Source organism: Cariama cristata, unplaced genomic scaffold (genome assembly GCF_000690535.1).
Source record: "Cariama cristata isolate BGI_N322 unplaced genomic scaffold, ASM69053v1 scaffold40607, whole genome shotgun sequence".
NCBI lineage: Eukaryota > Metazoa > Chordata > Aves > Cariamiformes > Cariamidae > Cariama > Cariama cristata.
The window spans coordinates 6,903-22,396 of record NW_009626717.1 but is presented as its reverse complement, the minus strand read 5'-3'; the positions used below and the strand labels follow the sequence as shown (position 1 = coordinate 22,396).

The 15,494-nt window shown below is 40.0% G+C and overlaps 1 protein-coding gene across 1 annotated transcript in view; it reads left to right on the top strand.

Annotated features, from left to right (window-relative positions):
* EEF2K (eukaryotic elongation factor-2 kinase) overlaps window positions 1–15,494 on the top strand; it is a 21,352-nt gene that overhangs the window by 4,632 nt on the left and 1,226 nt on the right. Inside the window, exons 4-15 of the mRNA XM_009704132.1 lie at window positions 564–601; window positions 3,359–3,530; window positions 5,352–5,501; window positions 6,994–7,126; window positions 7,833–7,960; window positions 8,566–8,767; window positions 9,047–9,114; window positions 9,893–9,970; window positions 10,789–10,851; window positions 12,165–12,299; window positions 13,528–13,716; window positions 14,123–14,247. Of these exons, the coding sequence (XP_009702434.1) occupies window positions 564–601; window positions 3,359–3,530; window positions 5,352–5,501; window positions 6,994–7,126; window positions 7,833–7,960; window positions 8,566–8,767; window positions 9,047–9,114; window positions 9,893–9,970; window positions 10,789–10,851; window positions 12,165–12,299; window positions 13,528–13,716; window positions 14,123–14,247 (1,481 nt within the window). The remainder of the gene's footprint in view (window positions 1–563; window positions 602–3,358; window positions 3,531–5,351; window positions 5,502–6,993; window positions 7,127–7,832; window positions 7,961–8,565; window positions 8,768–9,046; window positions 9,115–9,892; window positions 9,971–10,788; window positions 10,852–12,164; window positions 12,300–13,527; window positions 13,717–14,122; window positions 14,248–15,494) is intronic.

The window sequence follows — 15,494 nt, the reverse complement described above, 5'->3', positions numbered from 1 at the left end:
TCATCTCCCTGCCTGGCAATAATCCTGCTATTTTGTGTGCTTCCAAATAATTTCTGCTCTTAGGATGAAAACAGACTGAATTTTCCGTATGTGAGGGTAGAAGCTACTGTCAATTCTCAGTTAAATCATGAGGTTGGTCATGCATTAGAGTCGCCTTGCTCTGTGCTACTGACGTAGTATCTGGCATCTGAGGAGGTGATGCTCTTTGGCAGATCCTGTGTGGAAGCCTAAATGCGGAGAGCATGAGATCTGTGAAGCCAGCTTCTCTAGGCAGTCACAACAGAGCTGACCAAACTAGAGAGCGAATTTAAATAGGTTCTTTAAAGACATATCATGTCTGCTCCTTGGGATATTCAGGTGGGGTTTATTGGCATCGTTTCCCCAGATTGCCACTGCCGGTGGGTTTTCACTTTTGTTTGAGGAGATTGTATAGGGCCTATTTGAGATCTGCTTTTTGTGGGATATAAAAGGGGGAGACATGGTTGTGTCTCTTACTGGTTAGAACTTAACTTTGTGGAAATGGCAATGCTGAGATTTTGTTTTTTTCTTTTTCTTTTCCCTAGCCTTTTGGCCGTGGAGCGATGCGAGAGTGTTTCAGAACGTAAGTTTCTGCTGGCTTTATCATTGTTGGCCTCCATGCAGTATTTTCTTGTGCGGTAACTGGAATTTCACTTAGGTCTGTTGGAATTTCTGTAAAGTCTTGCTCCCCATTAGCTCCCTGCTGTGCCTTTCTAAAAGGCATAGCTGAGGGGTTTATTCCTGTTTGTGTGACTCCAGCTACAGCACAGAGAGTGGGGTTCAGAAAGCAGAATATTCTCTTAAGGGAAGCACAAGCAAGCATGATGCAGGTATCCAGTGAGCTTGCTTTTGAAAGTCAAGCCATTGCCTGTACTGGAACTGCAGTGGGATTAGATAACATGCAATCACGTCCAGTTCTGGCAAGTATAATCAGCCTGTCAATTAGCAATTCATAAATTTATGCTATTTCCCCCATCTCTTGGAGGCAAAATACTCATAAAAGTATGGAAGCAGCTACTTCGTTTCTTTGTTCCTGGAGTGCTAAAATATCTTTGAATTTAGTATGAGGCCGTAGGTGTGTGCAGCCTGAAGGCCAACTTGAGACCTATAGTTAGGCAGAGAAAAGGGGAAAGAATAGTTGGATGGTGCAATCTCAACTCTGAAAACCTCCCTCAGTGAAAAAGGTTGTCCTCGCAGAGTTTACTTCAGATCACATGTACCAGAGTAATCCTGTTCTGAGTAAGGCACAGGTTGCACACTAACAGTTACTCTTTCCAGGACGGCAAAGTGTGGGGGAAGGCAGAGGAGGAACTTTCCTTTCGTCGGAGAGTGTTAGCAAATATGGTTGCAGGCATCAACATCTAGCTGTAAATCAGTTTGTGCTAGAAGAGTACCTCACCTTTTCCAGGCTCTGGAAATGAATGTTTCCTGGAAAATGTACACGTGTGTGTTCAAGGTTTTTCCTCCTTCTTTCCAGATGTGGAATCCAGAGAAACTGCATTTCGTGTCTGCTTTCACTTCTGGAAAGAAAGAAACTGCTGAATGACAGAAATGTAATATTTTGGACTTGAGCGAAAAGGAGGAAAACTAACCCCTCAGTCCTCCAGTTTGGCATTTTTCAATATCAGTTCGTGCTGGTGGCTTGGTTGTTGCAGAGACAGATAGGTGCCGCAGTGAACGAAGCCTAGGAAGTAACCAATCTTAGCCTGCTGACATTGCTTTTAGCTCTTGTTATTTACCAAATTCCCTTTTACACAGTACCTTGAGTAGTGCAATAAACAGAAATTTATCTTTGCAGCTTTGCCTTAACCTTGTGTACAAAGAAAGCATAACTTGTATGTCAGCTTCCTACTGCTGGATTTTCCGTAACTCTGTGGTGCACTGATATTTCCCATCTGGATTACTCTATTCTAAATTTTTGCAACTCTGCAAGTCTTCAGTCATGACAGTGACAGCATTTGCCGCACTTGACTCAATGAACTTCAGAGAGTATTGGCTTTAGAAAAGCACGTGAGCTGGCTTCTTTTTTGTAGAGAATTGTGTTTCTTCAGAGAACTGGAAAGGTTTCAAATTCCAGCTGAAATTCTTATCTTGCTTGCTTGTTCCTTTTTTCTAAGGCCTCTGTTACAGCGACTGTCTGCCCATCCCTGCAGGAGGACAGTCTGAAGTTCCTTTGCTTTTAGAGTGTCCCCTGTACCAAGACCTCTGCACCAAGGTCTTGGGAGGGAGAGACAAAAGGAAGGAGGAGGAGGCTTCAGAGTTTGAATGCTGCTACTAGCTTCTCAAAATGTACAGTTTGCCATGGTACCAACAAAGCCTCAGAGAACCATTGTTTATTACTGAGCAGAGTATGAGAACTGCTCGGTAGCCAGCCATGCCTTACTCTGGATACTCTTCTTCATACTCTTCCTCACCCTTCAGACTGGCTTGACATTGCTGGAGTCTCCAGCAATACCACTGCTTCCACAGCAGAGGGGTTTTATACCTTTTTGCTGTCTTCTCTGTTGAATTAAGTTCTCGGCTGGGGGTAGTGGGGTGGCGAAGGGAGAGAGGAAGGAGGGGGGGGAAGTGCTTTCCCCCTTGTGTCCCATATAAATGGATAAGGATGCTCTAGGAAAGAAGACTGTGTCTGCTTTGGAGTTTGTGATGACAATGTTTTGGGTTTTTTTTCCCATTTGACTTGAATGTTGGCATCTTCTGCAACCACTGGGTACCTGCTTAATCTGTTTATTGGCAGCTAGCAGATCCTTTGTTGTCAAAGGCCTTCCCACCCCCCCTTTGAGGGATCTGTGGATTAAAAATTTGCACATCAACAAAAGTTAAAAGCTACATCATAAGAAGAACTTTGAGGTGCAGCTTTCCTTCTGAGAGCATGGGGGATACTGAGTAGTCACCTCTGTGTGTTGAGAAGGCAGCCGTTTGCTCTTATCATAGGAGAGGTTTTTCTCCTCTCACTTCATGTTTGAAAGGCCACTCCCTGTTAATTTCTGCGGAAAATAATTGTTGACATTAGAACAGGGCATTGAGGTGGCACCAACCTTTCATACTCTGGGTTTGAGGGGAGCAGGGAAGGAAGGGAAAGGAGAAAAGGAGGAAGTTCAGAGTAGAAGTAGCTGCAATCAAACCAAACAGCCACTTAGCACGTCCCAGCCCTTCATATGGGGTGTTCGTTTTGCCCTTGCCTCCTAGCTGTGCTTCACTTTTCAGCTAGAATATCTGGTAAATGACTGAGGGTAATGCTGATCTCAGGGCCTGGCTCTGTCCGTGGAGGCAAAGAAATGGGAAAGATTGGATGAAAATCCTTGGTTTTCCTTTCAACAATGATTGATTTGTCTTTCAGGAAAAAGCTGTCCAACTTCTTACACACACAGAACTGGAAAGGTGCCTATAACTATGTTGCTAAGCAATACATAGAAAGTGTGGGCAGGGATGTGTATTTTGAGGATGTCCGACTTCAGATGGAAGCAAAACTCTGGGGAGAAGAGTACAACCGGCACAAGCCACCAAAACAGGTACATTCAAAGATCTTGCTAAGCAAAAATGCAGTCTTGCTCTCTTATTAGATTAGTTTTCAAATGAATTTAGAGGGAATTACTTGTTCACATTCCACTAAGTTTAGTTGCGTAGATTCTTCTGCCCTACTGTGTTTTCCATTAAATGATAGCTGATTTTTAGTGAAGTAAATGCAGATATTGCTTTATATTTCCAGAACTAGGGGTTGTGTTTTTGTGAATGCCTGACTGTTCTCAGCTGTTGTCTGAAGACCAAAATAAAATGGTGTTTGTATTGCTCTTTTTGATATTTGCCCAGCTGCTTTTGAGATAACCAGAGATGTCACAGAATTTATTGCCAGCAGCAGTCTCAGCAAGCCCTTAACTGTTAGTGCTCCAGGAAGGTAGATACTTAAATCTTGTAAACCTATCTAAACACCTAACTAGTATTGATTTTTAAGAAGAGCTGGAAACTTGAATAACTTTACGAAGCTATTCAAATACAGATTTTTGAGGAGTGGTCAAGACTTTAAAAAAAAAAAAAAAAAAAAGATACTGTAGCTTTGTTTCCTTCAGGTGTCTCAGTGACAATACTAGCACATTGTGTTAAGTGCAAAGCATTAAGGTGTATGAAACTCCCAGGTGGATAGAATATCAGATTAGGCTCAGGGTATCAAGAGAAGTTCCCATCCGCTGCGCTCAGGGTGTGCATAAACACATAGTATTCAGAAAGAGATGTTTCTACTGCTTTACTAGCTGTATTTCTGGTTCTGGGGTTGATGCTAAACATTTTGTACAGCCAGCATAGCTTTGTGCGTTTCCATGCTGGTAAGTTGGATAGCTGCTGGTCAAATCTGGCCATTGCGTCCTGGACAAAAACACCTCCAGCAGTAGTCAGCTTGCTAAAAGACAAGAAACTAAAGTGTAGGGATGAAGGAATGCAACTGTCATTCACTCCCAGCCAGCAGCTCCTCTTTGTTGAGTATGTCCATGGTATGTATTAAATGAAGTTGTCAAGTCCTGTTAATCCACAGCTGATACTGAATGTGTGAGTGTAACTATGACTTCAAATGAGTGGAAGAGGTGGCTTGTAGGGAGGGTGCTGTGCATACATTGTGGTATCTTGGTTCCTGCTCTTGGCTCTAGCACAGATTGTGTGTGACATGTGACAAGATGCTTGGATCAAGAAGTATGCCTCAGTGTTGGGGCCTTAAACAATTTAATAGCTAAAATGAGTGCTTTTGAATATGTGGACTATGTGCATTGCCTCCCACAACTGCTTTTCTCACAATTGCAAGGTGAGCTATAGAGTGAAGTGCACAGAGAGGAATCTAGAAATCTAGAAGTTTTAAATGCCATAAGGGGGAAAAGATGTAACCAAAGTGAGAGTTTCTCCTTTAGGAATATGTCTGGGACAGAGGGGGGAGATGAGGCAGGATACAGAAATATCTGAATGGTAGATGTCTTCAGTCCTTCTCTGAAAAGGCATTTCTGCAAGTTGTGCAGTAGTTAGTGTACGTTTTTCTCTCTGGTTATAGACTCTTTGCAGTGTACTCTTAAGGTACCCACAAAAATAAAATGGAAAGCCAACCCTTAGTAAGAATTTTTGAGGGATTTGTTGCAGAAGTGAGCTGTTTTGAAGTGACTGCTTTTAATTTATGGAATTCCTCCAATAACTTCAGAAGCATGTGACTCTTCCCCCACTCCCTTGTTAAACAGACAGATCTTTGCAATTGTTCAGCTTCTTTCATTGGGAAAGTTTTCACAGCTGGAGGATTCACACACACTTTGATCTGAAGACAGTATTCTGTTAGTAATTGTTCATCTTCTTTCCCTCCCCAGGTGGATATAGTACAGACCTGTATTATCGAAATGAAGAACAGACCTGGAAAGCCTCTCTTTCATCTGGAACACTACATTGAGGGCAAATACATCAAATACAACTCAAATTCTGGATTTGTGCGAGACGACAACATTCGTCTTACTCCGCAAGTGAGGCTTTGTTTAATGCTTTCCATAGAGTCTGCTGCAGGGAATTTCTTGGCTCTATCCAGAGGTCTAGCATTACTGCCAAGAAGCGAAACTGCAGTTTTTCCAGTACAATGCCAAATTAATTTCTCTTTTTGTAGTATGTCTGCCCCTTATTTGAGGCCTGGTCTTTCAAGCACTGAGTGCTTCTTTATTGCATTTCAGTGTCTGCTGATTTTAGTTGAGTTGAACATGGTTAATACTCTTTGGAAACCTTAAGCCCTTTGATTCTAGTTATAATTGAAGGCATCAACATATTTCAGACTCTCTTCAAATTATGGCGGAGAGAGAGACCTCTCATGTACTACATACTAAATATTCTTCTGGTGCCTCATGTAATATACAAAAGGAGGTGGCAGATATCCAACTCATGTAAATAAAAAAAAAGTTAATTTGCACATAAGAATCTTTTTCTTTTTTCAGCTGCAGCCTCTGAGTAGGTGAATCTCAGATTGCTTATAGAAATACAAGTACAGATTTCAAGTGATCCTTGGATCTCATAAAAGAACTTTAAAATACTGGTGAAAAATGCAAAGCGGTCGGTGTAGCAAAGGAGTGATTTACTGGGGCTTGAGGGTTTTGTTCTTTTCATTTTTTCCTCCTATTTTTAAGGTATTCGTAACGATGCTTAATGTCAGCAGAGGATTTATGTTCTGGGCTGTCTTTTGTACACTGAATCAGCGTTATGCTTTCACAGGCTGGGAACAAAATGTTCCATGAGATTTCTTGCAGTTAAAATGTTTGTCTATCACCACCAGTCACCTCCCTCAGGCCTGGCAGTGCTTTTTTGGAGGCCTTCCCAGAAGATTCCTAATGTCTCAGCTTTATGCCAAAGAGAAGGGCTTTTTATACCTGATTCTTGAAATGCTGCATTTAAAGAGTACAAATGTACATTTAATTATCTGATACACAAACGTAGAGCCAGATCAGCTCAGGGGACCTCCCAGAGGATATAGTAGGGAAGGGAAAATTTGTGGGGATGCTCGCTTTTTAAAATGTGGCAGAGCTTTGCCTGTTGGCAGAAGGAAGCAGTGTCCTAGGGCTGCAGAGCTTGGAGATCCACAGGCACAGCAAGGATGTTATTCTGTACTGGCTTCAGAGCCCAGTGTTGTTCCCTCTGCTAGGCAGCTCCCCACTTCTTAAGGTGAAGACTGTAGTGGAAAACAGAATCTCCACTACAGGAAGGAGGAATAAAGCAATCTCCTTTCTACTGCATGTTCCCACTGCTGCTTTTCACCCTATGTCTTTTAGTCCATCTCTGAGTGGGGGCAGGTTGGAGAAGCAATCTACTATGTGCTTTTAGTCTCTCATGGCTTTCAACGTGATGTTTATACCAGTTATATTTCACCAGTAGGGTTATCAGACTTCTTTGCCCATTTATAAGAGATGAATACGTGTTGCTGTTTCAGTAGATCAAGGGAGAGGTTTCTCAGATGTCTTCTATGGTTCTTCCCAGGCCTTTAGTCACTTCACCTTTGAGCGCTCAGGACACCAGCTCATTATTGTTGATATCCAGGGAGTTGGAGATCTTTACACGGACCCTCAGATCCATACAGAGAGCGGTACAGATTTTGGAGATGGCAACCTCGGTAAAATCAGTGATCCTCTTTCACATGTTAATGGATGCTTATTTTCTCTTCCCAGCTCTCTGCTGAGTACCCATCACACAGCTGAGTGAGCAGGCACATTTCTGAGGGTCTTGCAAACAGCTGGGGAAGTCCTGTTGTAAGGAGTCCCTGAACAGAACAGCTGTCATGCAAGGGCAGATTTAAAATGAGAGCTGACCTTGCCTCATGTCTCTTGGCCTACTCTTAAACCAAACAAGTAATGAAATTAAGTACCTTCCTAAAATGTGAGAGCAATAATTGTGGCCTTTAATTTGTTTGCCACATTGCAGGAATGGATACAGCTGAATGTGGGGAGATAAACCTTGCATATTTTTAAAGCTCCAAGTGTCCATACATTAAATTGTTCATAGGACACAGCAAGTTTTGTAAGCAGGATCAAATTTAGGCATGTTTCTCAATGATGCAGCCAAATTAATTAATTATTGTAGCCTATGCGTACATAGCTTTTGAAGATTTTGCAGACTTCCTTTCACTCTGTCTTGCAGAGAGAGTGAAAACCCCTTACGGGTGTTAAAACGGAAGCGGGCTGAGCTGTGTGTGCTACAAAGCACTTTCTCTCTTTCTTTCTCTTGACTTTTTAGAAAATGCTTTCGGACTTCTAGTTTTTAATAAGTAAACTGTCATATAAAATTCAAGTAAACTTTCTTCACTTTTTTTAATGCCATAGGTGTTCGAGGTATGGCCTTGTTCTTTCATTCTCATTTCTGTAACAAGATTTGCAAAAGCATGGGCCTTGCACCATTTGATCTTTCATCCAAAGAGAAAAATGCCTTGGACTGGAATAAAAAATTGCTTGTAAGTGCTTGATGAAAAAAGTGTAACTAAGCAGTATAGCTGGTTTATTCTAACTTTTAAAGCTCTGTAAATAAACCAGAAATATGCTATTTACATAGCAGATAAAACCACCTTAATCACTAATGTTGCAGTTTAAAGTACAGTAATTTAAAGCTGACTTATCTGTAATTGTCTCTGAATTAATGCTATAGCTTTAATTAATAGGGAACCTTTTAACACACGTATATTTAGGACCAAGTATACCTTTGAATGCTGAAATCATTAGTAAGTTTTGTATCTCACAAACCTAATTTGGATAGAAAAATAAATAGAAATGCTCATCTTTTAACTGATCCCAGTTTCAACGGATGTTAGTGGGAATGGGACTTGATGAAATGCTTCGAATGAAATTCAGTCCTAAACTGAACTCTCTGACTGTAACAATGCCAGGGCTTGATATTTTGTTGGGGTGTCGAAGTTTTCAAAGCAAATAGTTAAGTATGCATGTGCATATTTATACCCCCTCTTTTGTAAAGGACTTCTAATAAACATTCATGTTGGCTTATGTAGCATGCTTAGAACACAGAGAAGCATTATTCATAGAACTTTCTTGTTAATTTGCCAAGGAATCTGCTCAAACAATTCTCCGTGGCACAGAGGAAAAATGTGGCAGCAACCGGGTGAGAACAGTCTCTGGTAGTCGGCCTCCTCTGCTCTTCCGCCTGTCTGAAAACTCTGGAGATGAAAGCATGAGCGATGTAGCATTTGACTCTCTACCCTGCTCTCCTTCCTCGGCAACCCCTCACAGCCAAAAGCTGGACATGCTTAGTGAGTGAGCCTCATACATAACTTCCTTGGGGGATCCTGAACATTTGACAGTGACTTGTTTTATTTTGTTGGTTTTAAACACAACAGCATGTTCTATTTAGTCCAGAATACTTGTCTCTAGCATTGCTCTTTGGGCAGAAATAAAACTAAAAGTACTTCTACATAGATAATTAATGCACAGATGCTTCTGTGAAAAAAATGCAGTAAAGTGATGGTATCTAGAACTTTCTCCTCAAGCATGTTAGCCGTATGATAAGAAGCAAATATTTTTCTTCCTAGATTGGCCTGTGTTCAATGAAGTAGATAACTTGGTTCACAAAGACTCTGATCAGCTTGATAACCAAAGGGTGAGTGACTTTCCAACAGAAAATGAGATTGCAGTTCCTTAATGAAAGTCTTTAAAGGACTGCCCGAAGGCTTTGTTCAGTGAAAGCACATAAAGGTGCTCTGCCTGCTTTCATTGCTGCAGGTCACATCACCTGCATGCATTTGCTGTTTCTAATAAAGGAAGAACACTTTATTTTTAAATAGTATTAAATTTTTTTTCCCTCCAGAAATTTATTTGCATCTGATGTATTTTAACAGATAATTAAAGTGTGTGTGTCTGTTCCCCTGCCTGCATGGTGTGTCTTTGGCACTTTTGCCAGTTCCTGTGGTATGAAAGCTAAACAGAATCTCCATTGATTGTGTTTCTGCAAATACTGGTACTGTGGAATGTTAGAGAACCTCACCTGAGGAGACTGCAATAAGTTTGCAGTGGGAATTTTCCAACACTAGGGCTTTAGTACCAGGGGCTGTCAGTTACTCTTATCTTTTAACTGGCTACCACTGAAGACTGAAAACTATATTATGTGGGCTCTTGGCTTGATAAAGTATGTGAGTCCTTGATTTTTATTTTTTTTAAATGTATCTAAGAGAGAACGCAAACTTGTACAGTACCTTTTGTGTCATTAAGTCCTTCTCTGTCTGTCAGAGGTAGCACAACATGCAATCATTTTCACCCAGTACAACCATCCGTCATATCTCATTGAACCAGCAGAAGGTTTTCTCTGTGGGAAATGTCAAGCTAAGATCCTTACAAGGTGTAGTGCTAATGCTGTGATGTTTTGTTCTTATCTTCTGTAGGATTTTGAAAATGGTGGAGACAGTGGGTATCCCAGTGAAAAGAGAAGTGAGCTAGAAGATCTGGATCATAGAGAGAGGGTAAGAACCTGACTCCGGGTTTAGCGAAGTTGAGCCTGTTCATACCTGAACTGTTTCCATAGAAGAATCTTATTTTTTATCCCTCTTGATCTAGACTTTTTATAAACAGAGAAAACAGTTGGCAAGAAATTTCCACATGTTGCAAAATTACTTCTTCATCTTGGGAATGTTAATGACACTTTTACAGGAAAAAGGCTATTTGTAATGAGGAGCTTTAATTTTAAACATTGCATTTGATTGCATATTGTTGTGGGGTTTTTTTAAGTATTCTGTATTGCATTGGAGAAGTGTAGGCAGCTTCTTGTCATATGGAATCCATGAATATGATCTGCTTCCAGACTCTTTTACCCTCTCTAATTTCTATGACTTTATATGGCTTGAGATATCACAGAACTTCATAGTGTTGTCAATTAATAATATGCAGCTTTAGAATTCCTATGGGTTAGTTGGTTACTCCTTTAAAATACAAACTTTTGAATAAATGCTTTTTGACCTGGAGATCGTAACTAGGTATTTAATTAGAAGATAGGAAAGAGAATATTGCTGCCAAAGATCCCACTCCTTTTGTCACCTTTGAAGTGGCAAGGTATTTGTCATGGTTTATCCAGTTTACAGGATTAAAGCCTGGGTGTGCCATATTCTTTACCATTTCAGTATGTTTCTTTTTACATTGCGATATCACTGAGAGAAAAGGATCCAGTGGAAACTATTTTGGTCATTGTCACAATTAATTTTGCTGGATAGGAGTAGTCTAAAGGGATAACTGGCACATACCAGTTGCTACAAATTAAATGATGCAAATCTTTACATTGACGTAGGGCCATTCAAACAACAACCGAAGACATGAATCTGATGAAGACAGTTTGGGAAGCTCTGCAAGGGTAAACAAAGCAGAAATGTTCATAGACAATGAGTTTGTCACTCTGCTTGTCCTTTGTTTCACTCATCTGCTATCTAACTTCACATCACTAAATCAGATATCAGTTTTCATCCCTTTTCAGCTACAGAATGTTTATTAATATTAACTTACCACTCTATGTTGTTTCCTTTTTTGTTTTGTCTTTATTTTCCAGTTAAAGAAATAGTGTTATAAACAAATTGTCACATCTGTAACTGATCCCTGACATAAATTAGTGATTATGCATGCGTTTCTCACTTTTAAAGAAAAAAATTCTAGTTTGTGGATTTTTTTTTTTGTCTGCCAAACTAGATTATATTTCCTTTCTGCACTTTGTTTTTGGAGTTGTTCCATACATGGTTGGATGATCTTTTTTTTTTTAAATATGCAATGTTTGAAATATGTGACGGTAGCTCTCTCCACTGTGTATTTAACTGAGCTAGGGAAGACCAGACCTTCTTGTACGTTTTTACAAAATGAAGCTTCTGTGATAATTAGTTTCTGTGGCTATAAACTTAACTAAATAACTCTGTTCTGCAAGGAAAGAGAAAACAGATCTTTGACAACAGTGAATAATTTAATTAGATAAGCTTTTCAGAGTTTCCTTGTAATGATTATATATTGCTGTTTCAGGAAATTGAAACAGCTTTAACACACTGAAGTTCTGTGCTAGTAACCTTCCCTGTTGCATTTCCCCAGTGTACCGCCAAAGGCCTTCATTTTGATAGGATTCTTTTCGGCTACTGTTTCCCATCCACCCATTATATTGAAAAGTTGTTCGTTCTCATTTGCATTGGACATCCTGAGAAACACCAATGCATGCATCTGCCTATCATCTTCTGCATTGTTACTTTTCATTTTTCTAGACTTGTAGAATGCAAGCAACATTTAAAATGTTTTGAGCTGAAATTCTGACCAGAAAAGTATAGGTGGTGGGGTTTTTTTGTGTGTGCATGGATAACCTCAGTGCTTGCAGTGTGACCATTCAGGTGCTGACTTTTGTAAGTACCTTTTTTCTGATTCAGAACTTAGATAATGCTTTGCTTTACTGCTGTCATTTATGGAATATATTTGATGTTGGGAATAGAAATAGAGGGCTTTATACTGTTTCTTTAATGAAGAATAATAACCATTTATTCAGCTACTAACATGACTTTTGAAAGCTGTGCCTTAAATTACAGTGTTTACTAATAAGTAATAATATTAATAGAGGCTTTGATTTCTGGATGGTAATCCATATAAATAGTGTGGAAATGTTAATTTTGGATAGACATAATAGTATATTCCCTATTTCAGATCAGTGTGGAGAAATGGAATCTCTACAACTCCTCCAGAGTCCACATCCACAGACCATCCTGTGTTGCCCAAGAAATTCAGAGGCTCAATGCACTAGAGCTTGAAAAGAAAATTGGGAAGTCAGTCCTTGGGAAGGTAGGATGGGTCTAGTAATCCTGTTCCTTTCCAACTGGAAAGAAACGTCTTGTATTTATTACTTACATAGAGGTGTTGCCCTGCATTTGTGCAGGTGAAAATAAATAACATGTCTATAGCTTTCTGTCACCTAATTATATTTTATACGGGGCATCTAAGCTCAGGAACCTATGAATTCCATCTGCTTTTGGACTTGCAACACCTGGGCTCCTTTGGGAAGGACCTAGCTGTTGGTTTGTCTGCTTTTCCAGAGGCATCATGCAGAGAAGTTACAGTGAGATGATAGATATGATGCGCCTGACCCATATACCTTGCAAATAGGCAAGTTTAGGCTCCTGAAAAATGGTAGCATGGACCAACTTTTTTTACTCCAGACTATCCCAGACAATGCAAATGTGAATTAAGTTTGAGTTTGTGTAGGGGCTTAAACCCACACTCAAAACACATGGTGTAGATATCCTGAACATCCTGAGAACCTCAGATGTTCCCAAACCATTTGGCTTGAGAGGAAACCTGCCTTTTGCTTGGGGAGGAGAGGGGGAAGAAAACAACTCAAAATCCCATGGCATGTTTGGACTGAAATCCTGACCCCACTGACAATAAACGCTTCGGTGGTATGAGGATTTTACCCTGGGTTTTTTTTATGCCTTGGGTTAATTCCTTTCCTATGAGGGCCCTTGCTGTATGTAAAAGTCCATGACCCATGGTCGCTGCCGTTTGCCCTGCTGGCTGGCGTCTTAGGCACCTGGGTGCTTTTAACTACGACTCCCTCCTAAAGTTCTCCACGGCCCTAACAGATACTCTGAGACATGCCCCTGAGACCTGGTGCTCTGGTGTGGCAACCTGCTGGGATACTGCTTGGTGCACACTGATGTAGGAAGATGTTGGAGCAGCTACTGTCTTGCTGGATTAGGTATTTTACCTCTAGTAGTCAAATTTATAAAGCTGTTTGTGTCTAAGCTTACAGAACTGGAGAGGCAGCTGTGCTGCATATAATCATCACCTTTTGCTTGTTTAATCTGTTTGGGCACAAGTCAGGCTCCAAGTCTGCGTGTTATCAAACTAGTCCTCTGCTTAGTCACAGGGGTGCACAATTAGCTTTAATTAAGTAGTCACCTCAGGTATCTATTTTTGTAAAGTATGGGCACAGGGCTTCTGAAGAATCAGATTTATACTTAATACTTGTGACTTAATACTTGTGTCTCTTTCCTGTACAATTGTGTTCTAGGTTCATTTGGCCATGGTTCGCTATCATGAAGCTGGACGTTTCTGTGAGAAAGACAAGGAATGGGATCAGGAGTCAGCCCTCTTTCACCTGGAGCATGCTGCAGACTGTGGGGAGCTGGAAGCCATCGTTGGGTTAGGACTCATGTGCTGTCAGCTACCGCATCACATTCTTTCTGAGGTCACTTTGGAGGTAAACAGAAAGATCAAAGAAAATGCCAAAATGCAGAATTGTAGTCCATTGTAAAAATAACACAAGAATAGCAGAAATGGAGACAAAATATAATAATAACCATAGTTAGGTGTTCTGTAGCCTCTTCAGAGAAGATAGATGACTTTGTAATTAAGAGCTTGGACAAAGCAGCAAAAAACGCTGCCTGTTCCTGATTTTTGCGAGCAAATAACTGTGTACTTTGAGAAGTTTTTGAAGTGATCTTTGCTGTTCAACTTCCTTCTTTCTTGTGGCTGGGCCTGTTTCTCAGACATACTAAACACTTACAGCCATCACTGACTTGGAGAAACTACATTTAGTGTTAGAGGAAGGGAGGGATGGTTTTACTTGGACACATGCATTTTAAAGGTTTTATTTGTTTTACTAGGACACAAAGGAGAATAGAAATAAAGGATTTGATTACTTGCTGAGAGCAGCAGAAGCTGGAGACCGGCCTTCCATGATTCTGGTAGCAAGAGCATATGATACAGGTGTAAATCTTGGATCGGACAGGTACTGTGCATGACTGAGTAACTTAACTTTGTGGTTCTCCACTGGGGGTCGGGAGGGACAGTGGGAGAAGCACTTGCTGCATGTCTTTCATTCACATAAAGAGCTGTTATGTCATAAGTAATGCTATGAAGAAGTGTTTGGGAGTTACTTCAGACTTACCCAGGTGTGAATAAAAGCAGGGTTTAGGCCATGATACATCAATACAGAAAGAAAATCGGAGATCATTTCTGCTGTTGGACACCTGCATGTATGTTGGATCCACCTGCATGTTTGAGTTTAGCCCTCATACTGAGGTTGTCTTGTGATAGCCGAATTCTATTTTATTTTTTTTTTTAACTCTAAAGTTGGTGATAGAACTCTTCTTGACTTCACTGGGAGTTGCATACTTGGAAATCCTGGGATCAGTGGGAAAAAATGAACACAAGAGGAGTTCTGGAGATATAGTACCTAAAAAATAAGTGAAAAGTATTTACAACTGCTATGTCTCCTCCTTAGTGATTTTTTTTTTTTTTAAAGCACAGTTGTTTTTTTTAAAAAGTGGGTTTGTTTTTCTAATAAAGCTGTGAAAGAAGCTGTAGAACAGGAGAAATAGGTGATAGTAGTAAAGTGACTCGATGAGATGCAGTCAGATGAACAAAGTGTCAGTCTTTCGCTGCTCCTCATAATAAAACTGGGAATGAAAATTTCACAGGAACATAGTCTTAATGCTGAGGATGTTACTTTTAATTAAGGAAGATTTAAAGTTTTAAGAAGTTTTTAAAAATGCTTTTACCTCGGTAAGTCTCTCTTTATTTGGCCAGCACTCCTATCTTGATAGGAGCGATAGGAGCAGCATTGTGACCAAGAACTAGATTGTGATTTGCCAAAAGGCTACAGAGGTTATTGTTTTGATTTTTTTTTAGCATTTTAGATGAGTTTTTAAAAGTGGGCAAATTTTAATTTCTGTAAGTACCGAATATAATAAGTGATGGTAGTGAGTTTTCTGCTTTTTTATTGTAGCATGTCTTTATAATTTACATGAGTTTTCTGTTTTGCACAAGAGTGAAACTCTTGGCAATAGTGAAATTTAAAATAACATTAAACTTCTCATTGAAGTGCACTGAGCATTCTCAATATGAAAATCGCTGCTTTTAAACTATTTATGAAACAAGATTTTCTCCAACTTCAGATTGTTTCTAAATTAGTTATCTTCACAAATACAAATGCCAGACCAAAACCATATAACTAGTAATGAAGTTCAGGCTCTG